This window comes from Nicotiana attenuata, unplaced genomic scaffold, assembly GCF_001879085.1.
Source record: "Nicotiana attenuata strain UT unplaced genomic scaffold, NIATTr2, whole genome shotgun sequence".
NCBI lineage: Eukaryota > Viridiplantae > Streptophyta > Magnoliopsida > Solanales > Solanaceae > Nicotiana > Nicotiana attenuata.
In genome coordinates, this window is record NW_017670849.1 from 235,649 (window position 1) to 253,575 (window position 17,927).

The 17,927-nt window shown below is 46.2% G+C and overlaps 1 protein-coding gene across 1 annotated transcript; it reads left to right on the top strand.

Moving 5' to 3' along the window:
• Positions 1-16,517: 16,517 nt before the first annotated feature.
• Positions 16,518-17,327, top strand: LOC109243879 (glucan endo-1,3-beta-glucosidase 5-like). The gene has a single exon (XM_019410888.1). The coding sequence runs from the start codon at positions 16,518-16,520 to the stop codon at positions 17,325-17,327; it is 810 nt and encodes a 269-aa protein (XP_019266433.1).
• The last annotated feature ends 600 nt before the right edge of the window (positions 17,328-17,927 follow it).

The following is a 17,927-nucleotide window of genomic DNA, read 5'->3' on the forward strand; positions in this document are numbered from 1 at the left end:
AACAGAGACTGAGACATGATATGAAATGCATGAATAAGACTGAGTATGGAATATCAATGAAACTAGTGAGATGACAACAAGAAACAACCGCTCGGGTCCCAACAGTATTGGCATAAAGCCCTAATACGATATCTAGCATGATTACAGCTCATTTACTTATTCGCATGATGGAAACACGGATATCAAAGAGAAAGAGGCACTAAACGGTGCCATGAAATGAATCAGGCCACAATTCTCATGGTACACGCCCGGACGCCCGTCCTTGGCATGTGCATCACCTTAATACTAATCACATAACACATAGTTCGGGGTTTCGAACCCTCAGAACCAAGTTTGGAAGTGTTATTTACCTCAATCAAGCCAAAATCCTACTCCGCAGCGCCCTTGCCTCTCGACTCGACCTCCAAATGCTCCAAATCTATTCATAATCAGTACAATACCATCAATATACACTAATGGAATGAATTCCACAAGAAAAACTATCAATTTAGACCAAAATCCCGAAATCGGCTCAAACTCGGCCCCCGGGCCCACATCTCGAAATCCGACAAAAACCACAAAACTAGAAGGCTCATTCACTCACGAGTCCATACATACAAAATTCATCAAAATCCGACTCCATTTGGCCCCTCAAATCCTCAACTCAAACTCTCCAAAATCCCAAGCCCTAACCCCTCATTTTCACCCCTAATCTTCACTATTTACATGATTAAACAACGGAAAATCACCACATAGACAAGAATTAGGGCTCAAGCAACTTACCTCACTGATAATCCCTTGAATTCCTCCTTAAAATCGCTCCCAAAAGCTTCAAAACCGACTGAAAATGGTGAAGAATGAACCAAAATTCGCGAAGTCCACAATTTATACTTTCTGCCCAGAGATACCGCATTTGTGGTCCAAATGTCGCTTCTGCGACGCCGCACCTACGGAAAATCCATCGCAGGTGCGGTTACCATTTATTCCTCAAAATTTTCTTGTGCGGTCACAACATCGCACCTGCGGTCTTGTAGGTGCGCTCCAAATCTCGCACCTGCGCTTCCAGCCAACCTCAGCATTGGCCGCATCTGCGGCTCCTTCTTCGCCTCTACAGGCTCGCACCTGCGGTTCCCACTCCGTAGGTGCGGTTATGACAGCTGAGTTCAACTTCAACATTCCTCAAATTCCAAACTTGTTCCATCAATCACCCGAAACCAACTCGAGGCCCTCGGGACCTCTACCAAATATACCAACAAGTCATATATCAACATACGAACTTAGTCGAACCTTCGGAACACTCAAAACAACATCAAAACACCAAATTACCCTCGGATTCAAGCCTAAGAACTTCTAAACTTCCAAATTCAGCAAACAACGTCGAAACCTATCAAATCACCTCCGAATGACCTGAAATTTTGCACACACGTCAAAAATGACACCACAAATCTACTCCAACTTCCAGAATTCCATTCTGACCCCGATATCAAATCTTCCATTGCCGACCAAAATTGCTAATTTTTTCGCCAATTCAAGTCTAATTCTACCACGGACCTCCAAATCACATTCCGAACGCGCTGCTAAGTCCAAAATCACCTAACGGAGCTAACGGAACCATCAGAATTCACATTCGAGATCGTTTACACATAGGTTAACATCCTATCAACTTTCCAAATTTAAGCCTTCAGAAAAGAGACTAAGTGTCTCAATCCTCTCTGAATCCACTCCAGACCCGAACCAACTGACCCAACATATCATAATATAGCTGAAGGACATAAAAAGAAGCAGAAATGGGGAAATGGGGCTATAACTCTCAAAACGACTGGCCGTGTCGTTACATCCTCCCCCCTTAAAAAACGTTCGTCCTCGAACGGGTCTAAAAACATACCTGAAGCCTCAAATAGGTGTGGATATCTGCTCCGCATCTACTGCTCGGTCTCCCAAGTAGCCTCCTCCACGGGCTGACCTCTCCACTTCACTTTTACTGAAGTTATATCCTTTGATCTCAACTTTCGAACCTGCCGCTCCAAAATAGCCACTGGCTCCACATCATAAGTCAAATCACCATCTAACTGAACCGTGCCGAAATCCAAGACATGAGACGGATCGCGATATACTTCCGGAGCATAGAAACATGAAATAAAGGATGCACCCCCCGACAAGCTAGGTGGCAAAGCAAGCTCATAAGGCACCTCCCCAATCCTTCGAAGCACCTCAAAAGGCCCAATGAACCGATGGCTCAGCTTGCCCTTCTTCCCAAATCTCATAGCACCCTTCATGGGTGAAACCTTCATTGGAACCTTCTCCCCAACCATATAAGATACATCACGAACCTTTCTATCATCATAACTCTTTTGCCTTGAATGCGCTGTACGAAGCCACTCCCGATTCACGTTCACCTTGTCCAATGCATCCTGAACCAAGTCTGTACCCAAAAGCCTAACCTCGCCCGGCTCAAACCAACCTATTGGAGATCTACACCGTCTCCCATATAAAGCCTCATATGGAGCCATCTGAATACTCGACTGATAACTGTTGTTATAAGAAAACTCCGTGAGAGGTAGAAACTGGTCCCATGAACCCCCAAAATCAGTGACACAAGCGCGCAACATGTCCTCCAATATCTAAATAGTGTGCTCGGACTGTCCGTATGTCTGAGGGTGAAAAGTTGTGCTCAACTAAACCTGAGTACCCAACTTTCGCTGCACGGCCCTCTAAAACTACGATGTAAACTGAGTACCTCTATCTGAAATGATAGAAACTGGGATACCATACAGGCGAACAATCTCTCGGATATAATATCAGCTAACCGCGTTGAAGAATAGGTAGTACACACAGGAATGAAGTGCGCAGACTTGGTCAGCCGATCCACAATCACCCAAATAGCATCGAACTTCCTCAAAGTCCTTGGGAGTCCAACTACGAAATCTATGGTGATCCGCTCCCACTTCCACTCCGGAATATCCATCTGCTGAAGCAAGCCACCCGGTCTCTGATGCTCATATTTCACCTCCTGACAATTAAGACACCGAGCTAAAAATCCAACTATATCTTTCTTCATCCTCCTCCACCAATAGTGCTACCTCAAATCCTGATACATATTCGCGGCACCTGCATGGACGGAATATTGCGAGCTTGGGCCTCCTCTAGAATCAACTCCCAAAGCCCATTTACATTGGGTACACATATCCGGCCCTTTTTCCAAGGCTAGAAGCCTCAGATGCCGCATGCTCAACTGATAAGTCTTCTTTGAGCCTCCAAGCAGGGCTTGCCTCGCTATGAACACCCTCGTCCGTCGAGGACTCTTTCTGTTTGTTATCAGCCCTCGGCCCTGAAGTCGATGATCCGTCCTCCTCCCCGAGGGGGCACAGTCTCATCTCAGAAAATTCTCCGATGCCTACAGTGACGGAGTTAGTACACACAAAAGAAAGTACCTTTCTAAGAAAACAAGCCACACAGCACGTACCGTGATGTTTTGCCTCCCATCTACCCTTGGACAGGTCTCGCCACTTACGCTAATCGTAAGTCGAGCAAGCTACAAGTTTTCGAGACCAATCCGCCAGGTCGGGAACCTCTTATGGCATCCACGGGATCTCTGCAAAAAAGAAAAAGAAAGCGTCTTTATAGAATCCGTCTCCACCATGAGCAAAAAACGATAAAAACACAAGTGTACCACTTACGTGTGAAATTCCATTTCTTAGGAAATTGCAGGAACTCCACGGGGATAATATCAACGGTCCATACTCGGACGAATCGACTCATCCACCCTCGGTCCCCATCTTCTTCATCGTCGACCACAAAGGGCCTGGCAGATCGACATTGCAAAGTTAATAGGCCCCGGTGATGAAAGGCCGGTACATCCTAATGAGATGGCTAAGGGTGAAATCAAGCCCGGCTTCCTCCGCAAAAAACCTTATTATCAATACTACCCTCCAGAACGACGGCTGAACCTGTGCCAGGGTAGCCCGATATTTTTGACAGAAGTCGAGCACGACTCTACGAGAGGTCCCAACGTAAAGGGGTATGTGTACACGTTCAGAAACCCCTCTCCATGAGTCATTATACTCTCTTCCAGGGAAGGTACCTATAATACCACCTTTTTTGCCCATCCGTAGTCTTTCCTCACTGCCTCGAGGTGTCCCTCTCCTATTGATGAAATGAACTTCGATGCATACTCCCAATGGACCTGAACACCGAAAGGACTCTCTAACGTAAGGTCCCTCCTCGAGACAAAACCTCTCGGGGCTAGCTTACCATACACCGGTGGTGCACCACCAACCGAGCGGGAAGTAGAGGCAGAACTCTCCTCTTCTTGGTGAACAGGTCTGGGCGTGGCAGCCATAGCCGTGGTGGAACAAGAGAAGGGAAACGAGAACTTAAGTGAAAGCTTCAAATTAAAATGGCGAAAGACCTGGCATAAGAAAGAGGAACTCTACGAAAAGGGATAGCTGCTCAAAATAGCGGAATCCTCAAAAAGAGGGAAGCAAACTCATATATAGAGCAAGCGGTGACTATCCACCTACCCAAAATGCCAATTAATGCTGGCTAGGCCATCGTCACTTTCGGGGAAGTGTACCGATGGGATCACCTTGGCCATTCCATAGCCATGTCATACGATTGACACCGTCATACAACATTCGAGGGATCAAAGGCCCCCGTATCAACCTAGCCTCGAGATGGTATCCGATCTCGAGGATCTTTGTTGCTATAACGATGAGCTCTAAGAAACTATCCGCATAGACCTAGCCTCGAGATGGTGCCCGATCTCGAGGATCTTTCTAGGTCCGAGTCAGTTCCCACTCGAGGGTTATTAATAAAGCCTCAAGGCTACTTTCACCTTCAGTTCAATTTAAACGCCACCTCGGTTGCTTTAGCCTAGGGGCCATCTGAATTCGAACGTATCCTCGCTCAGGGTCTATCTATAATGCCTTGGGGCTATCTTTATTTTAAGTTCAAGGCAAGTTTTCGAGGTTGCACGGGTTCAAGTCAACTCTCACTCGGGGACTATTTGGAAAGGCCTGAGGGCTGTCTTTATTTTCAAGTGATCGAGCAAATTCATCTCTTGAGGACTACCAACGGGGCCTAAAAAGGGCTAAGTCGTGGCCTAAAATTCGAGGCCCCACTCTTAGTCAATTCGAAGTAGGAAGTCCCGGCGGCCTAAGTTTGTATTAGGTCAATCGGGATTTAGTCCGAGGGATATCGAAGGGTTTTTAGGAAATATCGTATCAACCAATCAAAATCCAAGGGAACGCCCACGTTTGGGTCCAATATTCGGACCAATCAATAAAGTCACATACTCGGATTTTTTTACAAACGCAGGCAAAGGGAAATCCAGCAAAAGTCAAAGACAAATTGAGGAAGCATTTTTTGTATTAATAAACAACGATTATAAAAGCCCACGAGGGGTCCTTACACAGAAACAAAGAAGCAAAAAAACAATAGCTAGAAGTCTAATCTACTCTTGGAGGTGCATCCTCAGGAGCGACATATGCGAGATCCATTTCCTCGGTGATCCCATTTCGATCTTCACAGCGACATCTTCGAAAATCTCCTCCGAAGCAACAATAGATGAGGAAGAAGGTTATAGCCTGTCAAAGAGCAAAAGCTTTTAAAGCCAGGAAAATTGTGGCTTGGTGGAAAATTCAAGACCGTTTCTTATCATTTTCATCCAAGGAAACGCAAGGACTATCTGTATACGGTAAAAATCAGAGGGTCCGATTTTATGACGCTTTGTAAGCATGTCTCCAAAGGCCCGAGGCGCGGCTCGAGGTTTGACCCCGAGGGTTCTCAATGTTCGACCTCGGGGCAGTATAAATCGGGGGCTATGGTGGCAAAACAGGAAGTTCCCAAGGCACTTGATTAAAGCTGACCATGTCTATTAGGCTATTACAAGCTCGTACCGTGGCATTAAATGGCGGTATCAGCCGCGTATCTTTGTAATAAATACATATGTACCATGTTGGGATTTCCCCTCACATATAAAGGGGATCCTTGTCATATTTTAAAGGGGAGACAACATAACACACAACATTGAATACAAGCACAAGAACATTCTCTGCTCTCCAACTTAAACATATTCTCCTTTGATCCTATTACTTACATTTATTGCTTGCAATTATTGTGTTTTCATTGTTTGTTCTTCATTTATTACTCATCATTGATGATAAAAGGACCTCATCAAGGGCCCTTAGAACTGTTAGTTCCCCATTGACTGTTCAGAGCCTAACGCCTAGCTCGACCTCGAGGCCCCGTATAAGCCAGCTCGAGGCCCCGATTCTCAGCCACTCGGTTTGCTTGATACACTACCTTCAAGCTCTTACTTTATTTTCTAGTCTCACACTTAGAATCTACTGCCTAACAACTAGCATAAAAATAAATTACGTATTTTTAGAACCACAAAATCAAATCTAATTGTAATTACCGTTTTAAAGGTAAACAGTTTGGCGCCCACCGTGGGGCTAAAAGTAATAGTGATTGTTTTCTTGCTGGTTTGCTACATAATGCAAGTTATGTTTCACGCTTTTTCTTGTTCAAGAATCTTTGATTTTAGGTCAGAATATCTAACTTAGTGAATGCTCATGAAAACAATGTCCTGAGGACCATGGAGAGAATGGTGTAGTTGTTCCATGTATTGATGTACCACCACGAAACCCTGAGGATGCACCAGAACCAATTCCTATGGACGTGGTCTCGCGCAACGCCCAACACATCGATATAAGCTCCCACACTGACAGGAGTATACGCCAAGAGAACCAACAATAAGCTTAGAAAACCCCAGCTCGGGAGGAACGAGAGGTTAGCCTTCACGTCTTTTTTGAGATGTTGCAGGCACAACAGCTGGCGATCGCTCAACTGTAGAGCAACCAAAAAAATCCAAGCACAAAAGCACCGAAAACGGCTCCTCGAGCCGAACAAGTACCAGAAAGATCGAGCAACATCGGGTCAGTAGCCGATCCCGCTATCATAAAGATGCTCGAGGACCTCGCATAGAGGATTGAATCGGGTAAAAAGAAGATAGAAGCCAATGATAAAAAGGTGGAGACCTACAATTCAAGGGTCGATCAGATCCCAGACGCACCCCCGATCCTAAAGGGTGTAGATTCAAAGAAATTTGTACAAAAGCCATTCCCGTCAAATTCCGCTCAAAGCCCATTCCGAAGAAATTCAGAATGCCTGATCTCCCAAAGTACAATGGAACCTCAAACCCCAATGAGCACATCACTGCTTACACTTCTGCTGTAAAGGGGAATTACCTGAAGGACGACGAGATTGAATCCGTCCTATTGAAGAAATTCGGAGAAACACTTTTAAAAGGGCCATAATGTGGTATCACAACCTAGCCCCAAATTCAATAGATTCATTTGCCATGCTGGCAAATTCTTTTATAAAGGCACACGTCGGTGCCATTAAGGTCGCTACAAGAAAATACGACGTCTTCAAGATCAAACAAAGAGAAAACGAGATGTTGCGGGAGTTTGTATCTCGTTTCTAGACCGAATGGAATTACCACCAGTCTTCGATGACTGGGCAGTACAGGCCTTCACCCAAGGTTTGAACGAACGAAGCCTGGTAGCTCCAAAGCAGCTAAAGCAGAACTTGGTAGAATATCCCGCCGTGACTTGGTCGGATGTTCACAACCAATATTAGTCGAAGATTAGGGTTGAGGACGACCATCTAGGAGCCCTCTCGGGCTCAGTATATCCTAGCAGGCTCTTGGTAAAGGAACCGAGGCCAAACAAGGAAAGGTATAAACCTTACACTGAAGATCGAAGATACGCCCCAAGGCGTTACATACCCCGAAATGATCGAAGGATAGACCGAGGTCAGAATCCTCGGGGACTAGTGGTCAGAGTCAGATTCGATAGACATACAGGACCGACGGAGGCACCCCAATTGTCCGAATACAACTTCAACATTGATGTTTCAGACGTCATCTCCGCCATCAGAAAAAACCAGGGAAACCAAGTGGCCAAAACCCATACAATCAGATCCGTCACAAAGGAAACCCAACCTGGTGTGTGAGTTTCACTGCACACACAGTCATAGGACCGTAGATTGCAAACAGCCCCGAGAAGAGGTAGCCCGACTAATCAGCAAAGGGCATCTCCGAGAGTTCCTCAGTGACCGAGCCAAAAATCAATTTCGGGAAAGAGAGGCGAACAGGAAAAATGAAACAGAAGAACCACAACATGTCAAACACATGATTGTTGGAGGAGTCGACATCCCACAGGAACCCATCGTCAAACGAAAAAAAATATCCATCACCAGGGAAAAGCGAACTCGAGGTTACGTACCCGAGGACGCTCTCACATTCAGCGACGAGGACATCGAGACCCTGTCTCAACCTCATAACAACGCACCGGTAATCTCTTTTCTTGTGAATACATTTAAAATTAAACGTGTACTTGTGGATCCAGGTAGCTCGGCCAACAATATCAGGTTGAGGGTAGTGGAGCAGCTCGTACTGCTCGACCAGATCGTGCCCGCCTCTCGAGTCCTCAACGGATTCAACATGGCAAGCGAGACAAGGAAAGGGGAAATCACCCTCCCGGTCAACGTGGCCGGCACAACCCAAAATGTCAAATTTCATGTCATCGAAGGGGACATGAGGTACAACGCCTTGCTCGGAAGGCCATGGATACACTGCAGGAGGGCAGTACCATCAACTCTTCATCAAATGATGAAATTTCCAACAAAGGACGGAATAAGAACTGTGTATGGACAACAGCATGCAGCAAGAGAGATGTTCGTGGTGCACGATATGGCACCGGCATCGACGCGTTCAACATCGAAGGAGCTAAAGGATAAGCAAACAGGGAAGTAGCAATCACGAGATACATTCCTAGTCACACCTGAATAAACAAGCAAAGGACCGTACCGCATCCCCGGAGCAAACGGTTGAAGCACATCGAGGCTCAAAGCACCATCACTACTAAGGTATAACCATCTCCCTTTTTACTTATGTTTTATATTAACCTATGTGCAGGAGTCCGGTTAGAACGATCGAAGCACTCCCCAGCTTGAAGACCTTAGGTTTTAAAGCATGGGTTGCACTCTTTTCCTTCGACCGGGTTTTATCCCAAGAAGGGTTTTACCGGTAAGGTTTTTAACGGGGCAACACCTATATGCTACCTAAGGAGAACTTAACAAGTATTCAAGGCTTCTCTTCAATCAACCTCGAATACTGGGGGGGCATCCCCCCGGGAGATCACCCCCTCGAAGAAGCCAAGATGAGCCAAAAAGGGTCTCAATAGAAAAATGATGTATCGGGCCAAACGGTCGAATGAACCGTGTCCGCATAGAATGATTGAACCCTTGACAACGAAAACATGTATACTTGTGCCAAGTAATCAAGGAATATTTTTCCATCAAAACACTTTGCGCTTCAAAGAAATCTGCCATTTTTTTCAATAAATGGCTCCAGAGCCAGAAATTTCCCGAACACTCGGGGACTGACATCAAATACTCGAAGCCTTAAAACCTCCAGGCCGGAAACTTCGAACTCGCAAGCCCTCTATGAAACAACATCAAATATACAAAGAACATCTCCAGAGCCAAAAACCCTCGACGTCTCGGGGACTGTCGTCGACAGTTACCCCATCGAGGTATCAAGAACCTGAGGCCATAAGACCCCATGCGGGCGACCTCGAGCCCGAAAGCCCTCCGCGTGGCAATATTAGAAATGTAAGACCTCCACGAGGCATTATCAACAGTGTAAGACCTCCATAAGGCAATACCAAAAATTTGTAAGACCTTAAGCCAGGCATGAATTATACTTGTACCAAGTAATCTATTTGTAAGACCTCAAAACCAGGCATGAATAATACTTGTACGAAGTAACCTATCTGTAAGACCGCAAGTAAGGCATGCTCGAATTTATAAGACCTTACAAAAGGCATAGTCCCGATCTTAAAGTTAAGGCTATATATTCGAACTTCTAAGACGCCTAAAAAAGCATACCCTCGATATAGATGCCGAAGCTACTTCACTCGAGGACTAAAAGGCTACGGCCAAATACGATGACCACAGTCACAAGGCTGTACCAACCAAACTAACGCGACTCGGGGACGCCCGATCGTTGCCATAAAGCTCACAGACCTTCAAATTACTTCGAAAAGAAATCGATTAACCAGGATACCCTCGACATAAGCAAAAGAGCTTTGATCACATTAGCTCCGAACAATAAAAAGGCTTCAAAACAATTCAGCCATCGAGCGAAGGTGCTCACCCATCATCACACAATGGCTCACAATCGAGATTCTTATCGAACCATCAAAGAGTCGGACGAACATAAAAAACTTCAACGAGGGAAAAACAAGCCTACACTAGAGGTCGTACCGACCCTATGCATAAGAGCCACTGTCGCCAGCTTAAATTAATGGTCGTACCGACCCTACACGTAAGAGCCACTGTCGCCGGCTTAAATTAATGGTCGTACCGACCCTACGCGTAAGAGCCACTGTCGCCAGCTTAAATTAATGGTCGTACCGACCCTATGCGTAAGAGCCACTGTTGCCATCTTAAACTAATGGTCGTACCGACCCAAAAATAAAATCCCAAACGCCAGCCTATATTAGAGGTCGTACCGACCCAACGCGTAAGAGCCTAAGAGCCAGCTTAAAATACAAAAAACTTAAGGGTCAATGAGCTCGAGTCGAAATTCGGCTCGAAGACTGAGCCCGAAATAGTTAACTAAAAAATGCCTAAGGGCAAAGGCGTAAGAGCCTACGAGCCATTCCAACAAGCCTCAGAGCCGATTTACAAACCTAAGGGTTTTTACCTCGAAGTCCAGTTCACCTGGCCAAACATCGACAGACATATGAATTCAAAACAAGAGCAGACGTACACAAGCAAAGGGAAATGCATGAAAGGTGAAACCAAAAGGCTTCCTTTTATACGTGTACGAAGCTCCATTTACAAAGTTCTCTAAGAACATTGTACAAAGAATCAAAACGAAAAAAGCCTTGTCTATTTCCCCTCGGGGACTGCGGCCCCATTGGCCTCTTCCTCATTATCTTCGGCATCGGACAACAGGAACTTGGCATCGTATTCATCCGCCTCCGCCTGCGCTATCTCCTCCGAGAGATCGAAGCCCCTAGCATGGATATCTTCAAGAGTTTCCTTCTGAGATTTGCACCGAGCATACTCGTTGCTTCTGCTCTCCCGATCATAATCCCCTCTTAATCAGCTCGAGCATCGGCAGCGTCCTTTAAATAGACGGCCACTTTCTTATGAGCCTTAGCTCGAATCTCTTCAGCTTCAGCTCGGGCGTCCACAACCTCTGCCTTCATCTTCAAAAGCTCATACTCAAGCCTTGCAATCATGCTTGTTTGGACCGAGCTGTTTTCACGAGGATTTCAGAGTTGCACCTCGAGGGTAGAAGCCATGGCCAAAGCATTCTTCTTGGCCACAACTTGGGCATCTGCCTGAGCCTTTTGCTCATTACACTCACACTTGGCCTGACCAACTTCGCCCCAAAGGCGTTCCAAGTCCTCCGTCTTTTTCTGCAAGTGAAGTATCAAAATATTAATCTCAGAAGGTAGAAGAAGAAACTTGCACCCCCTCGAAATAGAGGTTACCTGTCCCTCGAGGTAGCTTTCGTAGTTCCGGCTCCGACTCGCCTTGTACCGCAAGTATACCAGCACATCTTCCTTTTTGTCACAAAGAAGCATGAGGGATTTCTCCCCACCCAAGGCTTTTCGCAACCCGACTTCATGACGAAGCAGCTCTGACTTAAGTTTGTAAAAGGCCTATGAAAAAGGAGCTCAATAAGAAAACGAAAGTGCAAAATCAGAAAACCAATACAATTGACCAAAACTCACCACAGAACAGAGCAGCTGAGCCTCCTCAAAAGTCAAGCGCACATCTACTAGCCTGGTCTCATCGTCCCCAGTAGAATCGCTCCCAATAAAAATGTGATCGTTCGAGATCTCGCTTGAGTCAGGCAGCCCTTGGCCCCGAACATCCCTCGAAGTACCTTCGACGGGAGAAGAAGACGGCACCAGAAAGTCCTTATCCCTCGGAGTGCCTTCGACGGGAGAAGAATACGGCTCCAGAAAATCCTTATCCCTCGAAGTACCTTCGACGGGAAAAGAAGACGGCGGCAAAAGAGGAACCATTTTTCCAAGTCTAGAAGCCTCAGATGCCGCAGGCTCAACTAATACATCTTCTTTGAGCCTCCAAGCAGGGCTTGCCTCGCTATGAACACCCTCGTCCGTCGAGGACTCCTTTCGTTTGTTATCAGCCCTCGCCCCCGAAGTCGATGATCCTTCCTCCTCCCCGAGGGGGCACGATCTCACCTCGGAAAATTCTCCGATGCCTGCGGTGATAGAGTTAGTACACACAAAAGAAAGTACCTTTCTAAGAAAACAAGCCACACAACACGTACCATGATGTTTTGCCTCCCATCTACCCTTGGACAGGTCTCACCACTTACGCTCGTCGTAAGTCGAGCAAGCTTCAAATTTTCGAGACCAATCTGCTAGGTCAGGAACCTCGTATGGCATCCACGGGATCGCTGCAAAAAAGAAAAAGAAAGCGTCTTTACAGAATCTGCCTCCACCATGAGCAAAAAATGATAAAAACATAAGTGTACCACTTACGTGTGAAATTCCATTTCTCAGGAAATGGCAGGAACTCCACGGGGATAATATCAACGGTCTATACTCGGACGAATCGGCTCATCCACCCTTGGTCCCCATCTTCTTCATCATCGACAACAAAGGGCCTGGAAGATCGACATCGCAAAGTAATCAGGCCTCGGTGATGAAAGGCTGGTACAACCTAACGAGATGGCTAAGGGTGAAATCAAGCCCGGCTTCCTCCGCAAAAAACCTCATCATCAATACTACCCTCCAGAACGACGGGTGAACCTGTGCCAGGGTAGCCCGATATTTTTGACAGAAGTCGAACACGACTCTATCGAGAGGTCCCAACGTAAAGGGGTACGTGTATTCAAAAACCCTCTGCATGAGTCATGATGCTCTCTTCCAGGGAAGGTACCTACAATACTACCTTTTTTGCCCATCCGCAGTCTTCCTCACTGCCTCGAGGTGTCCCTCTCCTATTGATGAAATAAACTTTGATGCATACTCCCTCCTCGAGATAAAACCTCTCGGGCTAGCTTACCATACACCGGTGGTGTACCACCAACCGAGCGAGAAGCAGAGGCGGAACTCTCCTCTTCTTGGTGAACAGGTCTGGGCGTGGCAGCCATAGCCGTGGTGGAACAAGAGAAGGGAAACGAGATCTTAAGCGAAAGCTTCAAATTAAAATGGCGAAAGAGCTGGCACAAGAAAGAGGAACTCTACGGAAAGGGATAGCTGCTCAAAATAGCGGAATCCTCAAAAGGAGGGAAGCAAACTCATATATAGAGCAAGCGGTGACTGTCCACCTACCCTAAAGGCCAACTAATGCTGGCTAAGCCATCATCACTTTCGGGGAAGTGTACCGGCGGGATCACCTTGGTCATTCCATGGCCATGTCATACGATTGACACCGTCATACAACATTCGAGGGATCAAAGGCCCCCGTATCAACCTAGCCTCGAGATGGTACCCGATCTCGAGGATCTTTGTTGCTATAACGATGAGCTCTAAGAAACTATCCGCATAGACCTAGCCTCGAGATGGTGCCCGATATCGAGGATCTTTCTAGGTCCGAGTCAGTTCCCACTCGAGGGTTATTAATAAAGCCTCAGGCTACTTTCACCTTAAGTTTAATTTAAATGCCCCCTCGGTTGCTTTAGCCCAGGAGGCCATCCGAATTCGAACGTATCCTCGCTCAGGGTCTATCTATAACGCCTTAGGGCTATCTTCATTTTAAGTTCAAGGCAAGTTTTCGAGGTCGCCCGGCTTCAAGTCAACTCTCACTCGGGGACTATTTGGAAAGGCCTGAGGGCTGTCTTTATTTTTAGGTGATCGAGCAAATTTATCTCTCGAGGACTACCAACGGGGCCTAAAAGGGGCTAAGTCATGGCCTAAAATTCGAGGCCCCACTCTCACTCAATTCGAATTCGGAAGTCCTGGCGGCCTAAGTTTGTATCAGGTCAATCAGGATTTAGTCCAAGGGATATCGAAGGGTTTTCAGGAAATATCGTATCAACCATTCAAAAACCAAGGGAACGAGTACGTCCGGATCCAGTATTCGGACCAATCAATAAAGTCACATGCTCGGATTTTTTACAAACGTAGGCAAAGGGAAATCCAGCACAAGTCAAACACAAATTGAGGAAGCATTTTTTGTATTAATAAACGACGATTACAAAAGCCCACGAGGGGTCCTTACACAGAAACAAAGAAGAAAAAATAACAGCTAGAAGTCTAATCTACTCTCGGAGGTGCATCCTCGGGAGCGACATCTGCGAGAACCATTTCCTCGGGGATCTCATTTCGATCTTCACAACGACATCTTCGAAAATCTCCTCCGAAGCAGCAATAGATGAGGAAGAAGGTTGTAGCCTGTCAAAGAGAAAAAGCTTTTAAAGCCAGGAAAATTGTGGCTTGGTGGAAAATTCAAGATCATTTCTTATCATTTTCATCCAAAGAAACGCGGGGACTATCTGTATACGGTAAAAATCAGAGGGCCCGATTTTATGACGCTTCGTAAGCATGTCTCCAAAGGCTCGAGATACGGATCGAGGCTTGACCCCGAGGGTTCTCAATGTTCGGCCTCGGGGCAGTATAAATTGGTGGTTATGATGGCAAAACGGGAAGTTCCCAAGGTACTTGATTAAAGATGACCAAGTCTATTAGGCTAGTACAAGCCCGTCCCGTGGCATTAAATGGCGGTATCAGCCGCGTATCTTTGTAATAAATGCATCTGTACCATGTTGGGATTTTCCCTCATATATAAAGGGGATCCTTGTCATTTTGTAAGGGGGAGAGAATATAACACACAACATTAAATACAAGAACAAGAACATTCTCTGCTCTCTAACATAAACATATTCTCCTTTGATCTTATTACTTACATTTATTACTTGCATTTATTGTGTTTTCATTGTTTGTTCTTCATTTTTTACTCATCATTGATCATAAAAGGCCCTCATCAAGGTCCTTAGAAATGTTAGTTCCCCATCGGCTGTTCAGAGCCTAATGCCTAGCTCGACCTCGAGGCCCCATATAAGCCAGCTCGAGGCCCCGTTTCTCAGCCACTCGGTTTGCTTGATACACTACCTTCAAGCTCTTACTTTATTTTCTAGTCTCACACTTAGCATCTACTGCCTAACTACTAGCATAAAAATAAATCACGTATTTTTAGAACCACAAAATAAAATCTAATTGTAATTACCGTTTTCAAGGTAAACAACCATCTTAGCGTGACAGTCCAGAATAGCATGGCACGGAGACAACCAATCCATGCCCAATATCACATCAAAATCAACCATACTAAGCAGCAAAAGGTCTACTCGGGTCTCCAAACCCCCCAATAGTCACCATACAAGACCGATATACGCGGTCCACAATAATAGTATCATCCACAGGAGTAGATACATGAACAGATGAAATAAGAGACTCGCAGGGCGTATCTAAATAACGAGCAAAATATGACGACACATATGAAAAAGTGGAACCAGAATCAAATAATACAGAGGCATCCCTGTGGCAAACTGAGATAATACCTGTGATCACAGCATCTAATGCAAAAGCATTCGGTCTGGCGGGGAGTGCATTGAAATGGGCCTGACCGCCACCTGATCGACCTCCCCCTCTAGGGCGACCCCTAGTTGGCTGACCTCCACCCCGAGTTGGCTGGGCCGGTGGGGAAGTAACTGGTGCTGAAGCTGAAGGCTGACTCCTCTGCTGGGATGAACCTTCCGTAAGGCAGGGACAGAATTCTTGATATGACCCAAATCTCCACACTCAAAGCAACCTATCCCGATAAATGGCGGTGGGAACTGAAGGGAGCCCCGAAAACTGGGATATCAACTAGATGAACCAGGCATAGATGAACCCTGAACTGATGGTGCATGAGTCGAACTCTGAGCTGGAAGGGCACTGAGAGATGAGTGGCCCTGATGAGAACTGCGAGGACCATGGCTAGATGATCCACCACGGTGACCTATACGAGCTGACTGAGCACGTTTGAATGGACGGCCTCTGCCGTGCTGGAACTGACGTCCAGAAGGAACACCACCAAAACTACCAGATCCCCGAGGCCTCTTGGCCTCCCTCTTAACTCGCTCCTAGCGGCGAACCGACTCTATCTCTTGGGGAATGTCAACCACCTCCTCAAAAGAAGCACCAGACATCCTCTCTCTGGTCATAAGAATCTGTAGCTGATATGCGAGGCTATCCACGAACCTCTTGATCCTATCCCTACTTGTAGGAACCAACCAAACAGCATGATGGGCTAACTCGAAAAACCTCATCTCATACTACGTAATAGTCATATCATCCTGATGCAACTACTCGAACTGTCTGCGCAGCTCCTCTCTGCGGGACTGCGGCACATACTTCTCTAAAAAGAGAACGGAGAACTGCTGCCAGGTAAGGGGCGCTACATCAACAGGCCTATGCCTCTCATAAGCCTCTCCAGTCATGGACGGTTGCATCACGTATAACAATGTCTTCGAAGCTAATTATGATACCCTCGTTTGGGCTCTCGAGAAAAATGGTTTTGGTTCGATGCCTATAATCGTAAGAGTCGGTTGGCCTACTGATGGTGATGCCAATGCGAACATTAAATATGCTATAAAGTTCAATCAAGGTCTACTAGACCGAATTAGTCGTGGTATAGGTACCCCTAAACGGCCTACACCACCCGACATTTACATTTTCGGGCTCGTGGATGAAGATGCCAAGAGCATTGAACCGGGAAATCTTGAGCGCCATTGGGAGGTTTTTGCCTTTGATGGAGCCATTAAGTACCAACTTGATTTAGGTAACAATCGAAGCCTAACGTCGGCTAAAGGCGTACGATATTTGGATAGGAAATGGTGTATAATGGCACCTGAGGCAAATGTTATGGACCCGAGCTTGCCAAAAAGTATAAATTATGCATGTAGCTATGCAGATTGCACTAGTCTTGGATACGGTTCGTCATGTGGTAGACTTGACGTTGAGAGCAATGCTTCATATGCCTTTAATATGTACTATCAAACTATGAATCAACATAAAGGGTCGTGTGAAAGGTTTCATAATTTGTCAGTCATTACAACAATTGATCCATCTCCTAGTTCTTCAAGCAGGGGCAGCTCTTCTTCTTGTCGATTTGAGATAATGATTGATGTGGGAAGGCACCAGTCAAGGTCAAATCCAGGGACTTCTTCTGCTATAAAGACCAAACATTATTCTCTTATTTTCTTTGTGCTAGCATTCGTGGTAGACTACTACATGTCTCTGACTTAACTCATTTGAGAGTTCATGTACATATGTACCGCTCCTTACACCCAATTAAGCTTATTTTTATATGCGGTCCACAGCAATAGTATCGGCCACAGGAGTAGATACATGAACAGATGAAATAAGAGACTCGCAGGGTGTATCCAAATAATGAGCAAAATATGACGACACATATGAAAAAGTGGAACCAGGATCAAATAATACAGAGGCATCCCTATGGCAAATTGAGATAATACCTGTGATCACAGCATCTAAAGCAAAAGCATTCGGTCTGGCGGGGAGTGCATAGAAACGGGCCTGACCACCACCTGATCGACCTCCCCCTCTAGGCCGACCCCTAGCTGACTGACCTCCACCCCGAGCTAGCTGAGCGGGTGGGGAAGTAATTAGTGCTGAAGCCGAAGGTTGACTCCTCTGCTAGGATGAACCTCCCGTAAGGCGGGGACAGAATCTCTTGATATGACCCAAATCTCCACACTCAAAGCAACCTGTCCCGGCAAATGGCGGTGGGGAGTGAAGGGAGCCCAGAGCACTGGGATACCCACTAGAAGAACTAGGCATAGATGAGCCCTGAACTGATGGTGCATGAGTCGAACTCTGAGCTGG